The sequence below is a fragment of the Periplaneta americana genome, chromosome 15 (genome assembly GCF_040183065.1).
Source record: "Periplaneta americana isolate PAMFEO1 chromosome 15, P.americana_PAMFEO1_priV1, whole genome shotgun sequence".
NCBI lineage: Eukaryota > Metazoa > Arthropoda > Insecta > Blattodea > Blattidae > Periplaneta > Periplaneta americana.
In genome coordinates, this window is record NC_091131.1 from 101,333,280 (window position 1) to 101,353,839 (window position 20,560).

Genomic DNA, 20,560 nt, shown 5'->3' on the forward strand with positions numbered 1-20,560 from the left:
GATAATATTAAAATGGATTTGAGGAAAGTGGGATATGATGATAGAGACTGGATTAATCTTGCACAGGATAGGGACCGATGGCGGGGTTATGTAGGGCGGCAATGAACCTGCGGGTTTGTTAAAAGCCATTTGTAAGTAAATAATATGTTATAATAATTTGTATAACTTTTCAATTCCTCTCATTGTAGCTCCTTCCATAAGTTTAGATGTATACCTCTCTTATCACGTGTTGCAATCCATGGTTTACCCCTGACCAGATATTTATTCGTGGTGTTATAAACTTAACACGTAAATAACAGTATAAACAAATCGTAAACTTAACGCGTAAATATTAGTATCAACAAATCCACGGAACGCGTGTTCATTGTTGTGGAACAAGTGTTAGGAGAGATTTGTTCCTAATTTTAGGTCATGTTTGATAAAATCTTCTGAAAAGGTTTCATGTAGTGTAATATACCCCAAATCCTATCTTTTATCAAAGATCTTTGATGTAATATTTTATCATAACATTCTTTGTCAAAGATCTTTGATGTAATATTTTATCATAATATTCTTTGTCAAAGAACTTTGATAGTGTAATAGCAGCCTCACAGAGACTGCATTTTCTTTGCGATGCACCATTATTTGGACTCATCTTGAAAAACAGAAATCAAATGTTTGAAACAGTAGCTGATCGTTGATCGAACCGTACACACAAGCACAAACCCGCGCCAACTCAATTCATAAGTAACTGATAGAAGCGGAAGCTTGGGCTCATGCTTTGATACAAACAAGTTCACCGCACTAAACCGCTCCACAAGCAGTCCGCCGCGACTCGTGCGGTGGTGCAGGGTGACGGCACGGGCTAGTTCCGTGCGACATTGCTTAGCCCAGCGATGTCAGACAGGGACTAAACGGAGCGGAGCGCTCCACTAGACTGGTTTCGTGCTCCGGTGTTTCCACAGACATAAGCAAGTTCAAGCTCCACAACCGGTATTGGAGCTTACAACTCTGAGACTATTGCCTTAGCCCGTTGAGGTCAGCGGAGGACAAGCCCTTGGGCTTGGACCAATCTGCACGACTCTGGTATGCAGTGTGGTCGTGGTGTTATAAGTTGGATTCAAGATGAGTACTAAACTTAAACTAGTATGGCCATATTCATAGATTCTTAGCGCGGGCTTCCGGTGGATGATCAGCGAACTAACGTTTTTCGTATTCATAAACCAGTGTTAGCGATATGATATGATATGATACGATACGATACGATATGATATGATATGATATATGATATGATATGATATGATATGATATGATATGATATGATATGATATGATATGATATGATATGATATGATATGATATGATATATGAATCCTGTACAAGTAATCAGTCGATAGCCGGGGCTAGTTTAGCACGCTCGTAGCGCGGGCAAGCGAAATGTCTATGAATAGCACCCGTAGATTTTGATGATATGAGTTCTAAGAGATTGTGTGTATTTCGCGAGTCATGATTGGAAGAGGAAGATTTTCGCCAATTAAGAGCTGTATAAATAAATACAAAGCATGCTGCAAATACTGTAACAAAGAATTTTCGATAGGACATGGCGGTTTAATGTTAAAAATTCGTATGCAGAAACCATTGCTGCAGTTGCTAAACTAACATTCGTATATCATCCTGTAACGGTTCACCAAAGCTATTTTTCTACAGACTGTGAAATAAAACTGGCGAGTTGAGCATTTAAAGATTATAAATTACACTGTGACAGCACCAAATGTGAAATGCTTGTGCAAAATATTTTAGCTACATATTTGGTTGAAATAGTATCGAATGGTTTAAATCAAAACAGAACATTCTTCTCAGTTGCGACTGATGCTTCGAATAAGGGAAACCTGATATGTTATGCTATTGTTACAAAATAATTTTCGGAGAAACGTGGCGTTGGTTGTCTTTGTTTCTGCTGTTGATCTTTTGTTAAAAAAAACTGGAATTCTATTACGCGTAGATCGTATTTTCTTTTGCAAGGAGAGGAAGACACCAATCCTTTAATTTGGCCTTTTATTGAAGATCAGGATAAACTAAATGATATGATGGCGAGTTAACATATTCTTCTGTTGTATTTATTTCTTATATAACTAAATGAGCTTTGTAACAAAACAATTCCACAACTGGAACATCATTAAACACAATCAACAGATATGTTTGAAATGTTAAATAAAGTACGAGAGTAGTCGGAATTGTTGTTCAGTCAGCTGCCCAAAGACAAGTCTGAACCTCATCAGTGACACTAATTAGGCATTGCTCATGAGGCAACTAAGCCAGTAGATAATGGACTAGGATTCCCCTTCCTTTACTTCTCCATTGCATACATCGCTAACTAGTAACATATTAAGTTAATCAAACTTCAGATGTAAACAAACAATATGTTCTTTCCCTGACACGTTACATCAAGTAAGTACTGTCTGATATAATAGATGTATGTATCAGCCAGAACCTCAATCACAGGTAATAGTCTAAATTAAGAATTCATAATGGGTTTTGTGGTTAAAGTACACGAAAGTTTAAGGAAATTATGTCCATCAGGTCAGGAGTTTTTAAAAATTATGTGTCAAGGATATATCAAAGAAGTTAGCTTATCTGGAAAAGTAGTTAGACTTTCTCCCTCTTCTTTCAAGCACTTCACCGCTTTACTTTTCCAGAAACCAGTAAAACTTGAAGGCCCCACAAATATCGTGAAAGCAAATAAACTGACAAAATTATTGATGAGTAACTATACAATAAATATACCGCACTATATGTAGTATTTCAACTAATAAAGAAGGATGTACCGATGATCAGAAATTGATGGAATTTTTAGTACATCCAGCAGCACCCCCAATTTACTTAAAACAGTGAGACATGTACCTTCGAAAGACCGCCGCAACATCATCAGAAAAAGTAAAGGTAATTTAATGTTTAAGTATTGTAAGCCCTCCACCACAAAATATGTAGTTATACTTGTCCAGGTATTTCGACTTCAAAAGATGACAACCATAAGTTTTTTTTAGTTCGTTATTTAAAGACGCTGTATCGACTACTAGGTTATTTAGCGTCGATGAGGCTGGTGATAGCGAGAAGGTATTTGGCGAGATGAGGCCGAGGATTCGCCATAGGTTACTTGGCATTCACCTTACGGTTGGGAAAAACCTCGGAAAAACCCCAAACAGGTAATCAGCCCAAGCGGGGATCGAACCCGCCCAAGCGCAACTTCAGACCGGCAGGCAAGCGCCTTAACCGACTGAGCCACACCGGTGGCTTCAACCGTAAGTTGTTAGCAACTCCTCCACAAGATAAAGTTACACTAAGCCTCTGCTTTTGGCAATGATTATTGTGCTAAGAATTAATGCACGTTTAAGGAAAAGTGGTTATTTGCGACATGCTTGAACACTAATTGCACTGTATAAACTGTTAACTGATGTAATCAGCAGACACTTACATCAAAGCAAGTATAATCGCTAGCCCCTTCATGTTGCGATGCTCCTCACAACACTCTCATCTTCGATCAGCATTCATTGCAAAACGAGTTGCTGGCTCCGTTTCATTGTTAGTGTAAAAGATGATGACGAATGTCTTATCAGTCAGTATACATTCCCACTTCCTCTGCTGAGTCTGCAGCAGAAATTTCCTCATAAAAAAAGTCTTGAAACACAAAAGGAAAAAAATTCCTTTTATTTTAATTTAATAGAACGATAGTGGGGTGTTGCGTCGCCGGGAATTAATTATTACCCCCCCCCCTTTATCAGAAGACTCATCGCAAATATTGTCTCTGAACAAAAATTTTAACAAACTAGCCGAACTTCCTCATCACAGGTGCATCAACCTTTCCGCGTTGCTTCTTATCTAGTATAAATACAGGATAACATTGCAAGTAAATAATTCAGTGGCAGAGAAGCTCATATTTTCTATTGGATAAAGTACCGACGAGGAAAAATAAATTCCGCAGCAAACTAAGAACGAATTCTTCATTAATCCTTATTCAGAAGACCCCAAGCTCTTCCTACTTCATCGGGAGCCCTTAATACTCCGAACACTTCACCCCAGCCTATTTTCACTTTCGCAGATGGATGAAATAAAAGCGAGGTGGAGAATTTTGGTGGAACGATAGAGAGAAATGTGAGTAATTCGAGAAAAACCCTCCGCAACGTCTATCTGGGCCGCCTGAATGGAAGACACGGACAAGATCATTGTTAACATTATTAAATATATGGCATTCAAGTCTATGTAGGGTAAAGGTTGGTAATATTGTGACACTAATAATATTACGATAGTACTTTCTGAGAATTTTATATATATACATATATATATATTTATTTTATTATTTTTTTTACTGAGCGCGAGAAGGATCGGTTTTGTGCAGAAACTTGTCCATGAACATCCTCTTAATATGTTGACGCAAAAAACTGATCTTCCTCTCGCTCAGTAAAATTGGAAAAAAAAATTCTCAAAAAGTACTATCGTAATATTATTAGTATCACAATATTACCAATCTTTACCCTTTATACAGTAATGCATTAGCAAGTCAGAGCGGATTTCAAATATAATATAAACCAACTCGTAGGAAGATTTGTTACAAAAAATGAACACTCATGGTTGGGAAGTTACGCGTAAAAATGCATAGTTTATGTCATAAATGTAAGAAGAAATGTAATAAATTAAAACTTGCTCCAATGCACTAAATAAAGTTTGACTATAATTATGTGTGTGTATTCCGCCTTTGCTTATCATACAATATGAATGAATTAATTAGTCATATTTTCTCATTAACGTTTTCGGTACGTAAATTGTACCATCTTCAGATGTTTGTATATGATGCTAATTGTTAACCAAGCCTGTGGGTGCATGTATCTGGACTTAAATGGTCAGTGTTAACAATTAGCATCATATACAAACATCTGAAGATGGTACAATTTACGTACCGAAAACGTTAATGAGAAAATATGACTAATTAATTCATTCATATTGTATGATAAGCAAAGGCGGAATACACACACATAATTATAGTCAAATTGTGACAGCTTATCGGTATATCTTCAACATGAAATTCACTAAATAAAGTGTTAAATTGTTACTCGAGTTCCCAGGTTGCCAGCGTGCTTTACTTGCTATAATTCATCCGAGCTCTTCAAATTAAGTAATTTCTTCTATCTTTTGAAATGATACGTCAACACAACACGGTGTTTCCCACGGTTCCCATCCACATCTTTTGTTGCCGAACTCTTCATACCATTGTAGTAGAGCAGTGGTTCCCAACATTTTTTGACTGACGACACACTTTACTGAACGCCCATGATATCGCGGCACACTTATTTGATTTTATGAATAATAATAATAATAATAATAATAATAATAATAATAATAATAATAATAATAATATAACAATAACCAGTCCTTTTCTTCTGGCGAAAAAGGTGGTGAAACTCTGGGTAGAATATTTTATAGCGGACGGGGAGATGATTACTTTCACTGCACGGGAATTTTGTCGTTTCTGACCTCCTTTTCTTCCAACTAAGACTTTCAAGATCTAAACGGAATTCAAAGAAAAATTATGTTAAAACATCGCTATTCACATATATTTCGGTTCCACGATGAAATATGCAACAAAAAGTTGCCGGAACGCCGTTCTAACACGTTCCGCCAGAAACAAAGCACTGATAACTTCTATATAGTGTCGGACATCCAGTGATGTTAACACGTAATAGAAAATTCTAAAAGAACAAACAGCAACTTGAGTGACATTAGAAAAAAACAAAGGTATGTGTAAAATTTCTCAACCTATCTATGCTGGATGTCCAATAAAAGATTTCTATTATCGTTTTTGAAAATTCGCCTACTTAAATTAATGTGAAATCTGCGCTTGGTGGATTGCACAGAGTTCCTTTATACGTAGCCTTATGTGTTGAAAAACTGAACTGAGCATAGTTGCAGATGTTCAAGTTTCATTGGTAAAGTCTGTCTCAAAATATATCATATCAAAGACTTCGTTGCAAATAAAAAATGCGTCGTAAAGAGATTTTCTGGATGGCATAAAATTTATTTTTCAATTCCAAAATTTCGCGACACACTCCATAGAGATGCGCGACACACCGGTTGGGAACCCCTGTGATAGTGTGTACAGATGGATCACAAATTTATGGAATTTTAGTATATCCAGCAGCATCCCAATTTACTTAAAATAGTGAGACATGTACCTTCAAAAGACCGCAGCAACATCCTCAGAAAAACTGAAGGTAAATTAATGTTTAAGTATTTTAAGCCCCCCACCACAAAATATGTAGTCATATGTGTCCAAGCATTTCGACTTCAAAAAGTGACAACCATATTAGCAACTCCTCCACAAGATGAAGTTACACTGCGCCTCTCCTTTTGGCAATGATTATTAACTGCTAAGAATTAATGCACGTTTAAGGGAAAAGGTTATTTGCAATATTATGGTTGAACACTAATTGCACGGTATAAACTGTTAACTGGTGTAATCAGCAGACACTTACGTCAAAGCAAGTATAATCGCTAGTCCCTTCATGTTGAGCTGCCCCACACACAGCAGCTCACGCAAGTCTTGAAACATAATAGGAAATAATTTCCTTTTATTTTCCTTTAATAGAAAGACGGTGGGCTGACGCGACGCCGGTGATTATATTATCCTCATTAACAGAAGACACATCGCAAATATTGTCTCTGAACAAAAATTAACAAACTAGTCGTAACTTCGCGACTTTTTCACTACAGGTACACATCAACCTTTCCGCGTTGCTTCTTATCTAGTATAAATACGGGACAACATCGGAAGCAAACAATGCAGTGGCAGAGAAGCCTATATTTCCTATTGGATAAAGTACCGACGAGGAAGAATAAATTATCATCGCACTGCAGCAAACTAAGACTGAATTCTTCATTAATTCTTATTCAGAAGACCCCCAAGACTTTCCTACATCAACATCGGAAACCCTTACTACTCCGAAGACTTCATCCCATTAAAGTTTTACTTTTGCAGATGGATGAAATAAAGGCGAGATGGACAGTGTTGGTAAAACGACAGAGGGAAATGTGAGTACCTTGAGAAAAACCCTCTGCAACGTCTACCTGGGCCGCCTGGATGGAATACGCGGTCAAGATCATTCTTAACATTATTAAATATAGGTTAAAGTTAGGTAATACTGTGATACGAGTAATATTGTGATAGATCTTTTAGAGAATTTATTACAATTTTATTGAGCGAGAGAAAAATTGGTTTTTTGCGTCAACGTATTAAGGGAATGTTCGTGGACAAGTTCCTGCACAAAACCGGTCCTTCTCTCGCTCAGTAAAACTGTAATATATTCTCAAAAAGAACTTTAACAATATTACTGTTATTACAGTATTACCAACCTTTACTTTATAGCATTCAATTCTGTGTATATAATGCATTGGTAAATCAGAGTAAGTTTGAAATAAATAAACCGTCTCGTAAGAAGATTTGTTATAAAACATGAACACTCATGGTTGGGAAGTTATGCGTAAAAAATTAACTTCAATAAAACGCGTAAAAATGCATAATTTGTCTTAAATGTAAAAAAATAAAATAAAATAAATTTAAAACTTGCTCCAAAGCGCTAAATAAACAAAGTGTTAAATTGTTATTAGAGTTCCCAGGCTATCAGCGTCCTTTACTTACGGTAATTCAATCGGGCTCTTCATTTTCATTTATTGAATTCCATAAATCTTATGTCACAACCGAACCCACACTTTCAAAAGTCGAAATTGCGATAGGAAATCTGAAAAGTACAAGTCTTCAGGTATCGATAAAATTCCAGCAGAATTAATACAAGAGGGTGGAAACGCATTATCTAGCGAAATTTATAAATTTTACTTGCTATTTGGTAAAAGAAAATCGTACCAAAACAATGGAAGGAGTCCATAATTCTATCTATTTTTAAGAAGGGGGACAAGACTAACTTTCGAGGAATATCACTTTTGTTGACGTCGTACAAAATGTTGTCCAATATTCTTTTGGGAAGATTAACTCCATGCGTAGATGAAATTATTGGGGATCATCAGTGCGGTTTTAGGCGTAATAGATCGACTATTGATCAGATTTTTGTATTCGAAGATATTGGAGAAAAAATGGGAGTATAAGGGTACAGTACATCAGTTATTCATGGATTTCAAAAAGGCGTATGACTCGGTTAAGACAGAAGTTTTATATAATATTCTTATTGAATTTGGTATTCCCAATAAACTAGTTCGATTAATTAAAATGTGTCTCAGTCAAACTTACAGCAGAGTCCGTATAGGCCAGTTTCTATCTGATGCTTTTCCAATTCACTGTGGGCTAAAGCAAGGAGATGCACTATCGCCTTTACTTTTTAACTTTGCTCTAGAATATGCCATTAGGAAAGTTCACGATAACAGAGTTTGGAATTGAACGGGTTACATCAGCTTCTTGTCTATGCGGATGATGTGAATGTATTAGAAGAAAATCCACAAACAATTAGGGAAAACACGGAAATTTTACTTGAAGCAAGTAAAGCAATTGGTTTGGAAGTAAATCCCGAAAATACGAAGTATATGATTATGTCTCGTGACCAGAATATTATGCGAAATGAAAACATAAAAATTGGAGATTTATCCTTCGAAGAAGTGGAAAAATTAAAATATCTTGGAGCAATAGTAACAAATATAAATGACACTCGGGAGGAAATTAAACGCAGAATAAATATGGGAATTGCCTGTTATTATTCGGTTAAGAAGCTTTTGTCATCTAGTCTGCTGTCAAAAAATCTTGAAAGTTAGAATTTATAAAACAGTTATATTACCTGTTGTTCTGTATGGTTGTGAAACTTGAACTCTCACTTTGATAGAGGAACAGAGATTAAGGGTGTTTGAGAATATGATTTTTAAGAAAATATTTGGGGCTAAGAGGGATGAAGTTACAGGAGAATGGAGAAAGTTACACAACGCAAAAGTGCACGCATTGTATTCTTCACTGACATAATTAGGAACATTTAATCCAGACGTTTGAGATGGGCAGGACATGTTGCACGTATGGACGAATCCAGAAATGCATATAGAGTGTTAGTTGGGAGACTGGAGGGAAAAGGGCCTTTGGGGAGCCGAGACGTAGATGGGAGGATAATATTAAAATGGATTTGAGGGAGGTGGGATATGATGGTAGAGACTGGATTAATCTTGCACAGGATATGGACCGATGGCAGGCTTATGTGAGGGCGGAAATGAACCTGCGGGTTCCTTAAAAGCCATTTGTAAGTAAGGAAGTAAGATCTTATGTCAGCATTGAAGCTTTAAAATGTGAAAAAAATCAAGAGTTACACAATTTCTTGGTGAGATGAGGCGAAGCCGAGACAAGTGAGTCTGCCGACCGAGCTACGCTGATGGCTCTACAAGAATGTATAATGCATAACAAGTAGTTGAACTATACAAAAGAATATACAATACATAGCAACTACCAAAACACTACACACAGCAGATTAATTTCATTTACAGGCTGAACAATTTATCAGCCGAGCCATACAAAATTATGCAATATACATAATGAACCGTAAGTAATGTTATTCATTTCAGGGAGTTCTTCTTTGAGATATTTCAAACAAAAAAGCGAAATATAATTTCGCTTTTTTCCCTTCCTTTTCGAGATAAAAATAGTTTTATATGAAATATTTCATTGCGTGTTTTAGGAAAGACATTGATTTAATTTCCAATATGTTCAGTGAATTTAAGAGAGCAGCGTATTATTCAACGAATTTTAATTTTGTCCTTTAAATATGCAGAAATTTGATCATAACAAGTGTAGCATTGTAAAATTCTTTTTTTGGAACGAAAAGTTATATTTATTGAGATTAAATTTCTGTAAATTTAAAGGACAAAACTAAAATTCTTTCAATCATTTCTTAGAATTATTCTGGATTCGAAGCTGTCAAAACATTGTGTCAAAAAAATATCTCATTAAATCATATTATTCTTTCTTTCATAATCTCTTATCTTATGGTATCCATATTTGGGCAATCGAGCAAACGTGGACAAAATACTTATTTTGCAGAAAAAGATCCTAAGAATTATGAATAGCTCGCTCATCTTATGACGCTCATTGTCGAACCTTGTTTCGAAATCTTAAAATACTTACTGTTATGTAGGCCTACCTATACATAACAGTAAGTATTATAAGATTGGGGAAAATCTCGGTAAAAACCCAACCAAGTAATAAATCAAAGAATATACTTCGGAAAACGTATTATTTGTCTTTCTTGTGTTTAATTTTATATTACCTTGTTAACATGTTTCAGCCTGCTATTGGCCATCATCAGAACTGGTTGTTGCTGGTCTTGATGCCTTTTGTTTTGTTTCCTGTGGGGGAGTGTTTGTGTAGTGTAATGTGGAGTCGAAGAGTGTGTGTGTTCTGAAATTGAGTTGTGTGTTGAGAATTTCATTTGGATGTGGTGTTGAAATTCTCAACACACAACTCAATTTCAGAACACACACACTCTTCGACTCCACATTACACTACACAAACACAACCCCAAAGGAAACAAAACAAAAGGCGCCAAGGCCAGCAACAACCAGTTCTGATGATGGCCAATAGCAGGCTGAAACATGTTAACAAGGTAATATAAATTGTAACACAAGAAAAACAAATAATACGTTTTCCGAAGTGATATAGTGTTAAAAGTTGTGTAATCAAGATGTATAAAGAATATACATTACATAGCAACTATACCAAAACACTATATACAGCAAATTAATTCAATTTACAGGCCTGAACAATTTATCAGCCCAGCTATACAAAATTATGCAATATACATGGTGTACAGTAAATAATGTCATTAATTTCAAGGAGTTATCTTTGAGATATTTCAAACAAAAGAGCTAAATATAATTTTGCTCTTTTTTGCTTCCTTTTCGAGATAAAAATTGTTTTATATGAAATATTTCATTGCGTGTTTTGTAAAATTCTTTTTCGGAATGAAAAGTTATATTTGTTCGAATCAAATTTCTGCACATTTAAAGGACAAAACTAAAATTCTTTCAATCATTTCTTAAAATTATTCTGGATTCAAAGCTGTCCTGAGTAGGCCATATATCCATATATATCTACATCACATATGTCCTCTGATTGAGGTTCTGGCTGATATGTACATTTATTATCAGGCAGTACATCTTCACTTGACGATATGTGTCAGAGGAAGAACCGAAGCCATGAATTTAAAAAAAGCACAGGTCCATTTATCAAACATTTGAGATAAACAGTTTTTTTTTTTTTTGTAAACTATATCTTAAACCTATTAAAGATATTTCTTTCATTTTTTTCTATGTATAGATATTATAATGACTTCGTAACTTGCAAAGTATTACATCAAATCAATGAAGAGCTTAAGTCCAAAAGGATGATAAAAATTGTGTTTTTGTGCTGTTTTGGAAATCACTTGAACTCTTTTTGACTATGAAATGTTAACTTTTGTTTTATTTAATAAAAAAATTTAATTTTTGTGATATCATATTTACAAAGATTTCAAAAGATACTTGACACTAAAAACGTTCACTCTGAGTTCCAGGCTTCACTTTCTGAGGCAGCATTATCATTGCCTGAGTTTCCATAATGAAATAGACGCTCAAATTATGGCCGATGCAGTGCATCAATGGAAGATCTATACTTCAAAATGTCTCTTGCTTTCGCAGGTTTCAAACTAATTTCACTGTTGTAAGCTTTCTTCAAAGCTGTCAAATTAGAAACACTTTTTTGTTTGAATCTAGTCCACTAGATGATGTGCTAACAGTCAGATCACTGTTGCGACACTGAATAATCTTGTATGATGTTACTTTCTACTGTTCATGTTTCGACAGTGACACAGGTTCTTTCACTTTTGCAAGGAGGTTTTGTAATCCATAATCATGGATTGATCGACGTGAACAATGTTTATATTACTTGCACTCTTCTCCATTATATCGATCCATTACTGAGGAATGTGTACAGTATCCTGCTTCCTCTTCTTTAACTCTATTCGAGCAAAATTCCTGTCGCAGGGTATATAGAAGTGAACTTTTGTAGGATAAACGTGTCTCATGTGTTGAAAACGTCCACTTTCAAATAATTATTGAATATGTAAGTGATATTTGAGAACTGTGTTATTTCGGTTTGAGCTGCACATGCCACAGTGAAAAAATACAACTTTTTCACACTCGGGGCAACGTAATGTTTGATAAAATGATCCAGAAAAGAAACAGTTTTCGCGGGAATACAAAGTAACAGCTGATGCCGAGACAGTTCTGCTCAGTGAGAGCGGGTAGCGGTATGTATACTTGTGTTGTTTTGGAAGTCAGTTGCTCTCACTACAAGTATCTGCATTCAAAGTCAGAACAACATTTATTCATGCCTTTGTGATGTTTTGATTATCATCATTCAAGAAACATGTTTGAAAATGAGAATTTTGTGCTGTTTTGAATGTCATGTGAAAGCTTATGACAAAACGATTCCACTGACACCCATAACTCATATAGCATCAAAATGTGGACTTGTGCTGTTTTGGAATTCATGACTTCAATTATTGTTTGTATGCAAGTGTGACTAGTGTAATAGCCTATGTAGCTACTCGGCAATGTATGGAATGGTGGGGGAAAGGAACTGGTCACCCTACCCTATTATCGCTTGGCCTAGTTGCCTCATAAGTGGTGCCCTCTTGGTATCAATTGAGAGGTTCAGACCTGTCTTTAATATACCATACAAGGTGATGCACGAGGAAAGGTAAAAAATTTAGGATGTGAATTCTGAAGTCATTCTGAGTGAAAAAGTTCATATGAATATAGGTCCGTTTTTGAACGATTACGGAGATATGGCTCTTCGATTTCACAAAAACTTCTGAGATTCCATTGTACTAACTCGCATTTAGAGACAGAGAACGAACAAATTTAAAGTTTATATTCACGTATGAATACATACCTAATACTCTAGAAGTCGGGGTCGATGTTTTCGCACATTTTCAAGGGTACCTCCTTCTGCTTCTATGCACTGTTGTGCTCGAGCGTGAATCGCGCTCATCGCTCGGGAGAGTTGCACGTGGCTGTCTTTATGCTGCATCTGGTCGATTAGTGCCTCTCTCGTTTCCCCGTTCCTTTTCTATACCAAGTCTTTCATCCAACCCCATAGACAGTAAATACAATTCGATATGGTACCCTTCTGTTCGCAAAGCGTCATTCGTATTCAGAGATGGCACACAAGCAACTTCCATCGCACAAACCATAAACATACACAACATCGGCGTATTCTGCAGTCGAAAATTTATAAGGCATCTTGAAAAACACAACTTAACACTTCCGATAACTGTACCTGTACAACTACTGTACTGTAGGTAGCTGACTGAACTGCTGTGAACCGATAAGTGATAGCGTATTTGTTGTGACATTTGTAATGCCCCACCACCCGGTTTGTTTCTCTTCTCTTATCTGCATCGCTCACAATGCGACCTTGTCTCACGTCAGCAGCATATGGTAACGTCTGATTCACATTGGGGCGAGATGTTTTACCAAAAAAATGCATCTAGCTCCGCCATCATTCAAAAACGGACCTATGTTCATATGAACTTTTTCACCCGAAATGGCCTAAGATATCGTATCCTAAATGTTTTACATTTCCTCGTGAATCACCATGTATATATAATTGCCTCATATTCACGAAGATGAACTTAAATAACTGATTTACAGCGTCAACAACATAATTACTCTATCAGGTATAACCATTTAATAGTCACTTCTAATGTAAGGTTGACTGAAAGAAAAAAATAGTTCAATATTATTGCAATTGATATGTTTTATAGATTGCCGAGCAATGCCCATTCCACTAACTCAAAGATATTCAAATCAGTTTAATAAAAATTGGCTTACTGCCAATTCATTTTACAACATTAATGAGTTCTTTAATTCAACACTCAACATTGTACTTTAATGTGTTTTATTTATGCATGTATTGATTGTGACTTTGCCTATAACTTCAGTAAACTGTAGTTGTTCGACAATGAAACTGATTAATTGCAAGTACGACGAACTTTGTTTTGTTACCACAATGCTTGAAAATAAAAACTGAACAAAGTTACTTATTCAGAATTTAGAAATATTAAGCTGGAGTTACCCAGGAGTCAATTTTAGGTCCATTGTTGTTTCTAATTTATATTAATGATTTAGACTTAACCATAAACAATTTATCCCATGTAATTTTCTTTGCAGATGATACAAGTGTGATTATTTCAAGCAAACAATAGATAATTTTATAAACACTTCCAATACAGTGCTGAATCTAATGAATGAATGGTTCCATGCAAATAAACTAGCACTTAATATTGATAAAACCAGTGCAGTCAAATTTAGTATACACAATAGTGCTCAGATTTCTACAGTATTCGATTAAATGGAACTCATCTCAAAGAATCTATAAGCACAAAGTTTCTTGGTTTAGAGTTGGATAATCACTTGAATTGGAAAACGCACATAGAATGTATTACTTCTAAATTGAGCTCTCCCTGTTATGCATTAAGATCCTTATCTGCTACTGGTGATATAAACTTACTTAAAATGTCATACTTTGCATATTTTCACTTTGTAATGAAATATGGATTAATATTCTGGGATAACTCGTCTGAAGCTAAACACATTTTTGTTTTACAAAAGAAAGCTATAAGAATAATGGCTGATGTGCATAAAAGGACATCATGTAAAAATATTTTCCAAAATTTAGGAATCTTGATCTTACCTTGTGAATACATTCTTTACCTAATGATGATGCATATTAAAAACCAAGATACATTTAGTACTAATCGAGACATTCATCATTTTAATACAAGACATAAATCAGATCTTCATCTACTCTATCCTAGTCTAAGCTGTTATGAAAAAGGAGTTCGCTATTCATATATTACAGTCTTCAATGCACTGCCTAATTACCTTAAAGATTTGAAGGACCATGAGAAAAGGTTTAGAAAAGAATTAACCAAATTTCTACATACTCATACCTTCTACACAACTGTTGAATTGTTTTTGCTTGTGAATTGAATTATTCTAATTAATTTGAAAGTATAATCTTATATAGCTCATCTAAAATATGTTTTTATATTGACTTAATCTGTTTACTACGTACAGTACTGTACTGTATATTTTTGTTTAGCTTAACTGATGAATTGTATATGCTGTAAATTGAATAGTAGTCTGTATAGCTCAACTGATGAATTGTTTAAGCTTATAAATTGAGTTAATCTACTTGATATTAATTGTACAATTTTGTATAGCTTAACGAAAATATGTTTGTAAATTGAATTAATTTGTTTACTATGTATTGTATATGTTTGTATAGTTTGGCTGATAAATTGTAGGCCTATATGCTTTTAAAATGAATAGTAGTCTGTATAGCTCTACTGATGAATATTGTATATGCTGTAAATTGAATAGTAGTCTGTATAGCTCAATTGATGAATTGTATATGCTGTAAATTGAATAGTAGTCTGTATAATTCAACTGATGAATTGTTTATGACTATAAATTGAATTAATCTACTTGACATGAATTTTACAAATTTGTATAGCTTAACGAAAGTATGCTTGTAATTGAATTAATCTGTTTACTTTGTATTGTGTATGTTTGTATAGTTTGGCTGATGAATTGTATATGCTTTAGATTGAATAGTAATCTGTATAGCTTAACTCAGGGGTCGTCAGCACAGAGCATGCTGGAGCTAATCTCTCTTACCCGCGGAAAACGCAGTGCACTAGGGTGCACTCAGTAGCTGCTAGCGGGTATGCTCTCTATCTCTCCCTGTTGCACGACAGAGCACACGGGACAGCACCACATACCCTTTGCACATTTCAGCGAGTGCTGACGACCACTGGCTTAACTGATTAATTGTTTATGCTTGTAATTTGAAGTAATTTGCATGATATGTATTACCAATTTCTGTATATCTCAACTGATTGAAATGTTTATGCCTTTAAATTTAATTAACATACTTGCTATGTATTATATTTTATAGCTCAACTGATAAATAATCGTTTGGGTTTGTAAATTTAATAATCAGATTGGCTGTGTACTGTATATTTTAGTAGAGCCATTGATGTAGCTCGTAGCTCAGTCGGCAGACTCGCTGGCCCCGGTTTGGTCTGATTGATTGGTTTCTTCCGAGGTTTTCTCCAGCCATGGGACATGCCGGATGGTTTATAGCGAGTCCTCGGCCTCACTTCACTTGGTTTGGTCTGATTACCTGGTTGGGATTTTTCCGAGGTTTTCCCCAACCATAAGGCAAATGCCAGGTAATCTTTTGGCGAATCCTTGGTCTCACCTCATCTCACTACATCTCGCCAAAAAATTGTAAAAGAATTGTAGAAAATTGTAAAAATGTGAAAATTGTAAAAATGTGTAAAATTGTAATTGTAATCTTGTAAAAATTTGACTTGTTCCACATCTTAAAGCTTCATTGCTAATGTAAGATCTATGGAATGAAAAAAAAAATGGAAATGAAACTTCATTAATTTGGCTTGAAATTATGAGTCGAGTTTGTTAAGAGTTTTATTTAGTTTATTTAGTGGCCATAAGGAGTCGGTCCTAGATTCTTACTCTCAACCACGACTTAACAGTCTATAGTAAACAGTACTTGTACTTATACTGTAACTGTAATAAAATAAATATGTGAGTGATATTATAAATTACACATTAATATTACTGTTGTTGTTTAGTCAACTGTCCAAAGACAGATTCAACCTCACAAGTGATGCCAAGAAGGCACCACTTATGAGGCAACTAGGCCAGGAGATAATGGAGTAGGGTGCCAGTTCCTTTGCCTCTCCATTACATACATCGCTGACTAGCTACATATTACACTAGTCAAACTTCAGATATATACAAACAATTTTATTGTTCTTCCTCAGACACATATTGTCAAGTGAGATGTACTGGCTTGATAATAGATATAATATATCAGCCAGAACCTCAATCATAGGATAATATCACTGTAAAGAGTGAAATTAAATTTCTAGTAGTTGCGGTGTGTCATGTCTAGTAAACGTTCCAAATCAAATTACTTTTCACAATCATAAAAAAACTCGGTAATATGTGTGATAATGTGTTAGATTCGAGCTCGCTAAGCAGCGGTACCAGTATCTAATTGAGGACCGTTTTTGCAAACCTTGCTAACTGCAAAATTTGCAAAATTGAAATTTTGGTGGATTCGTTAACATAAAGCAGGTCTCTACACGATGTTAAAGTTATCTTCTTCTTCTTCTTCTTCTTCTTCTTCTTCTTATATCCTGTTGTTCCTAGGTGGAACATAGGGCAGCAGTAAAGTTCCTCCAGCATACTCTGTCGCCAGCCATCTGTTTCACCTCTTTCCAGCTTTTCCCACGTCTCTCTACTTCCTCCTCTATTGATCGTTTCCATGTTTTTCTAGGCCGTCCTCTCTTCCTTACTCCTTGTGGATTCCGGTCAATTGCAGTCTTCTCAATAGCTCCATCTGGCTTTCTCAGCGTGTGGCCTATCCAATTCCATTTTCTTTGTTTTATTTGGTAACATATTTGTGATTGGTTAGTAAAGTTATCTTAGTAAAATTGAATTATTTCTCTTCATTATAGTGTGTCAAAGTGTGATGGTTGCACCTATAACCTATTTCTCTTCATTCAGTTTTTTGTCTCTCCTGTAAAATTTAGTTTTTTCAGTTAGCAAGTTTTGCAAAATCGGTCCTCAATTACAAAGTGAAACAGAAGAGAATGAAAAATGTTCAATAGTATGCCAAGAAGAATAGAATCATAATAAAAGAAGAATGTCACAGTGACGTTAGTAAATATGATCAGGATACCTGCAGTTTCAATAGATAAGCCAGTTGATACACGTTCACATAAAGACTTCGAATGTGATATAAGGCAAGAACAAATACAATATATTACGATTTCAGATATTCCATCAACACCAACTGATGGACCAAAACAACCAGCGGGCGATGATGAAAACTCTCTTTGACCGGGCCAAATGGGTCTCCTACCCACAACATCTAAAACAGGAAATTGGCCACCTCATGTCTACACTGGAGGCCAATGGCTACTCTACAGCAAAAATTAAAAGAGCCTTAAAACCAAGACGGCAAACACCACCTGATCTGAGACAAGGCCAAACCAAGAGAGGCATGGTTTTTCTCCCGTACTACAGACAAGTTACAGACCGGATCAGCAAGATATTACAACAACACAAAGTGGAGACAATTTTCACTCCTACTAGGCAGACTCGTAACTGCTTACGGTCTGTCAAGGACAAACGTGACTGACTTTCATCAGTTGCAGTATGCAGAATCCCGTGTTCCTGTGGGTCAGTGTACATAGGTACAACACAGCGTAGCTTCAAGATCCAAATCACCGAGCATAGAAGGAACTACCGTCTAGGTCCACGTGGACAAGTCAGCTGTAGCCGAGCATGCTTTTAATGATGGGGATCACAACATCAGGTTCCAGGACACCGACATCCTAAGCAGTACGCCAAACTTCTATGCCAGGTTACATTGGGAAGCTATTGAAATTCATAAACACAAAAACAACTTTAACCGTAAGGAGGAAGGACTCAAGGTCAACAAAGCTTGGTATCCGGCCCTCAGAAGCACACACATCAAACCCTTTCTCCGACAATTAGACACTATGACAAACAATCAGAACACCGAAGCCACTGGTGCAGAGCGCGGCGACAACGACAGGGAACAACAGTCCCACATCTTAAATATCGACATGCTATCAGTCTCAATGCCAGGTCCTGATACACACAGCAGATCTCTCCACACACGTGTACCGCGCCACTGAAGATATCCACCAGAGTAGTGGACGAAACATTTGGTTGTAACACCGACAGACCATGGCCCTCTAGCCCGGAAAATATGCATCCTTCCAACCTGTGTTATATCTTTTTCCAGAGACATCGTTTGCAAATCCGAAAAGAACCTTTCAAACCAACTGGTTCAGAATATTCACTCAGTATATAGTATACTAGTAGCCTGCTGTATGGGAAAAGATTTCATGTTTTGCTTACCATGCAGATTTTTTTTTTACCAGGCAGCAAACTTGTCCCTACATTCACCAGAACAGGATATAATAATTGGAAGAAAGTTCTGGACAAGGACTCGGGTTTCCAGAAATATAGTAACAGCCAGAGACATAAAACTGTCCAGGTATCATAGAAATCATTAAAATCCATGAAAACAATGAGAGAGGAAGCTTTAGTACCGGTATTCACCATCATTAGTCACACGCAGTTCAAGTGAAAGAAAATAAACATTTGACACCGATAGTTGAAACTTCACAATACACAGCTTTGCAAGATATGGTATAGCTCAAAGGGACCATGATGAATCTAAACGCAGTGATAATAAGGGACATTTTGTTGAACTTTTGGAACTTACTGGGAACTTGGATTCTGTACTGAAAGCAAGAATATAAAATGAAAGCCAAAATGCCAAGTATATTACACCACACCATTCAAAATGAAATATAGTACATAATATAAATTAATTGCTTAATGTACCACAGCTATTTTCAAGCGGTCAGCCAGATCGGGCAGTATTATTCCAGTACTTACAGATGCCTCAAACTAGCAAGCTGTCTCGTTCGCGCAGGCGCATAGAGCACTTCTCCCCTACCACTGTCCGCTTACTGCTGTGCACTGTGGATTATAACGGTACAGCTCAGTTCTAATAACAGTTGAGAAGGCTGCATAGGGAGGGTACATCTTGAATACATTGTCAAGAGGTCAACTTTTCTGATAATATGACTATACCTGGGTATCGGAACCTAGGTGGGCCCCCTCCGTTAGCTCTACTACTTCCCCTATCCAGGCAGCTTCCTAGTTTGAGGCCTCTGTACTTCCAATACTTCCTAAAACTTGCACACTAATATTATGAGGAACATGCTCGTATACATGCGCCAGTATGTATTAATTTTATGCAAACACTCTAATGCTACAACAACAAGGTAGAATCAAAGGAGGAGTCGCTGTTTTCCCGATCAATAAGTTGAATGACGTAAGAGACTTATACGAAGTCACGTATATCTAGGCCCTACACATTACATTGCAAGTACGAAAAATTGTTTTCATAAAATTTCGGCAATTTAACTTACCTCTTTGTTGTTGCTCTGTGTAGGTTAAGTTCTGGATGTTAATGGTGTTTGTCCGTAGCACAGATATGCTTTTTTAATGTTGTTTATGAAGTCTAGGAACATTTGATAAGCTTGTTTTCTTTCGTTTGCACTCTGTGTCGATAGCTTTACATAATTCGCAAAAGTTAATGGTATTTTGTGATGCGTTAGATTTGATGCACTAGCCATTGTAAGATTACTAGAATGCTAAAGGAGTAGTGTAGTGAATCGATTTAATATACGTATAATAAGACAATTGATAAGTCGATAAGTGTAGTAACGCCATCTTTCGGATACTTATTATATTAGTTTATACTTGTATAATACAAGTTACACAATTTGTAATCTATTTCTTATATTAAATGTACGGTATATTCTTAATGATCTCTCGAGTGCAACTCCTGTTATTATATTAAATGT

General features: G+C 36.0%; 2 protein-coding genes across 3 annotated transcripts in view; both read right to left on the bottom strand.

The window, feature by feature from the left end:
• Window positions 1-6,709, bottom strand: part of LOC138715218 (receptor-type tyrosine-protein phosphatase S-like) — a 476,906-nt gene extending 470,197 nt beyond the window's left edge. Inside the window, exon 1 of the mRNA XM_069847896.1 lies at window positions 6,503-6,709. Coding sequence (XP_069703997.1) covers window positions 6,503-6,579 — 77 coding nt within the window. The 5' untranslated portion in view covers window positions 6,580-6,709. The remainder of the gene's footprint in view (window positions 1-6,502) is intronic.
• Window positions 1-20,345, bottom strand: part of LOC138715220 (receptor-type tyrosine-protein phosphatase F-like) — a 222,076-nt gene extending 201,731 nt beyond the window's left edge. Inside the window, exon 1 of one of the 2 annotated variants that reach the window (XM_069847908.1) lies at window positions 20,123-20,345. Coding sequence is in view for 1 of the 2 variants with exons in the window: in XM_069847907.1 (XP_069704008.1) it covers window positions 3,451-3,482 (32 nt within the window). In the remaining variant the exon portion in view is untranslated. Of the gene's footprint in view, window positions 1-3,450; window positions 3,573-20,122 lie in introns of those variants that run through there. The other variant, XM_069847907.1, reaches the window with a different exon arrangement.
• Window positions 20,346-20,560: the final 215 nt, after the last annotated feature.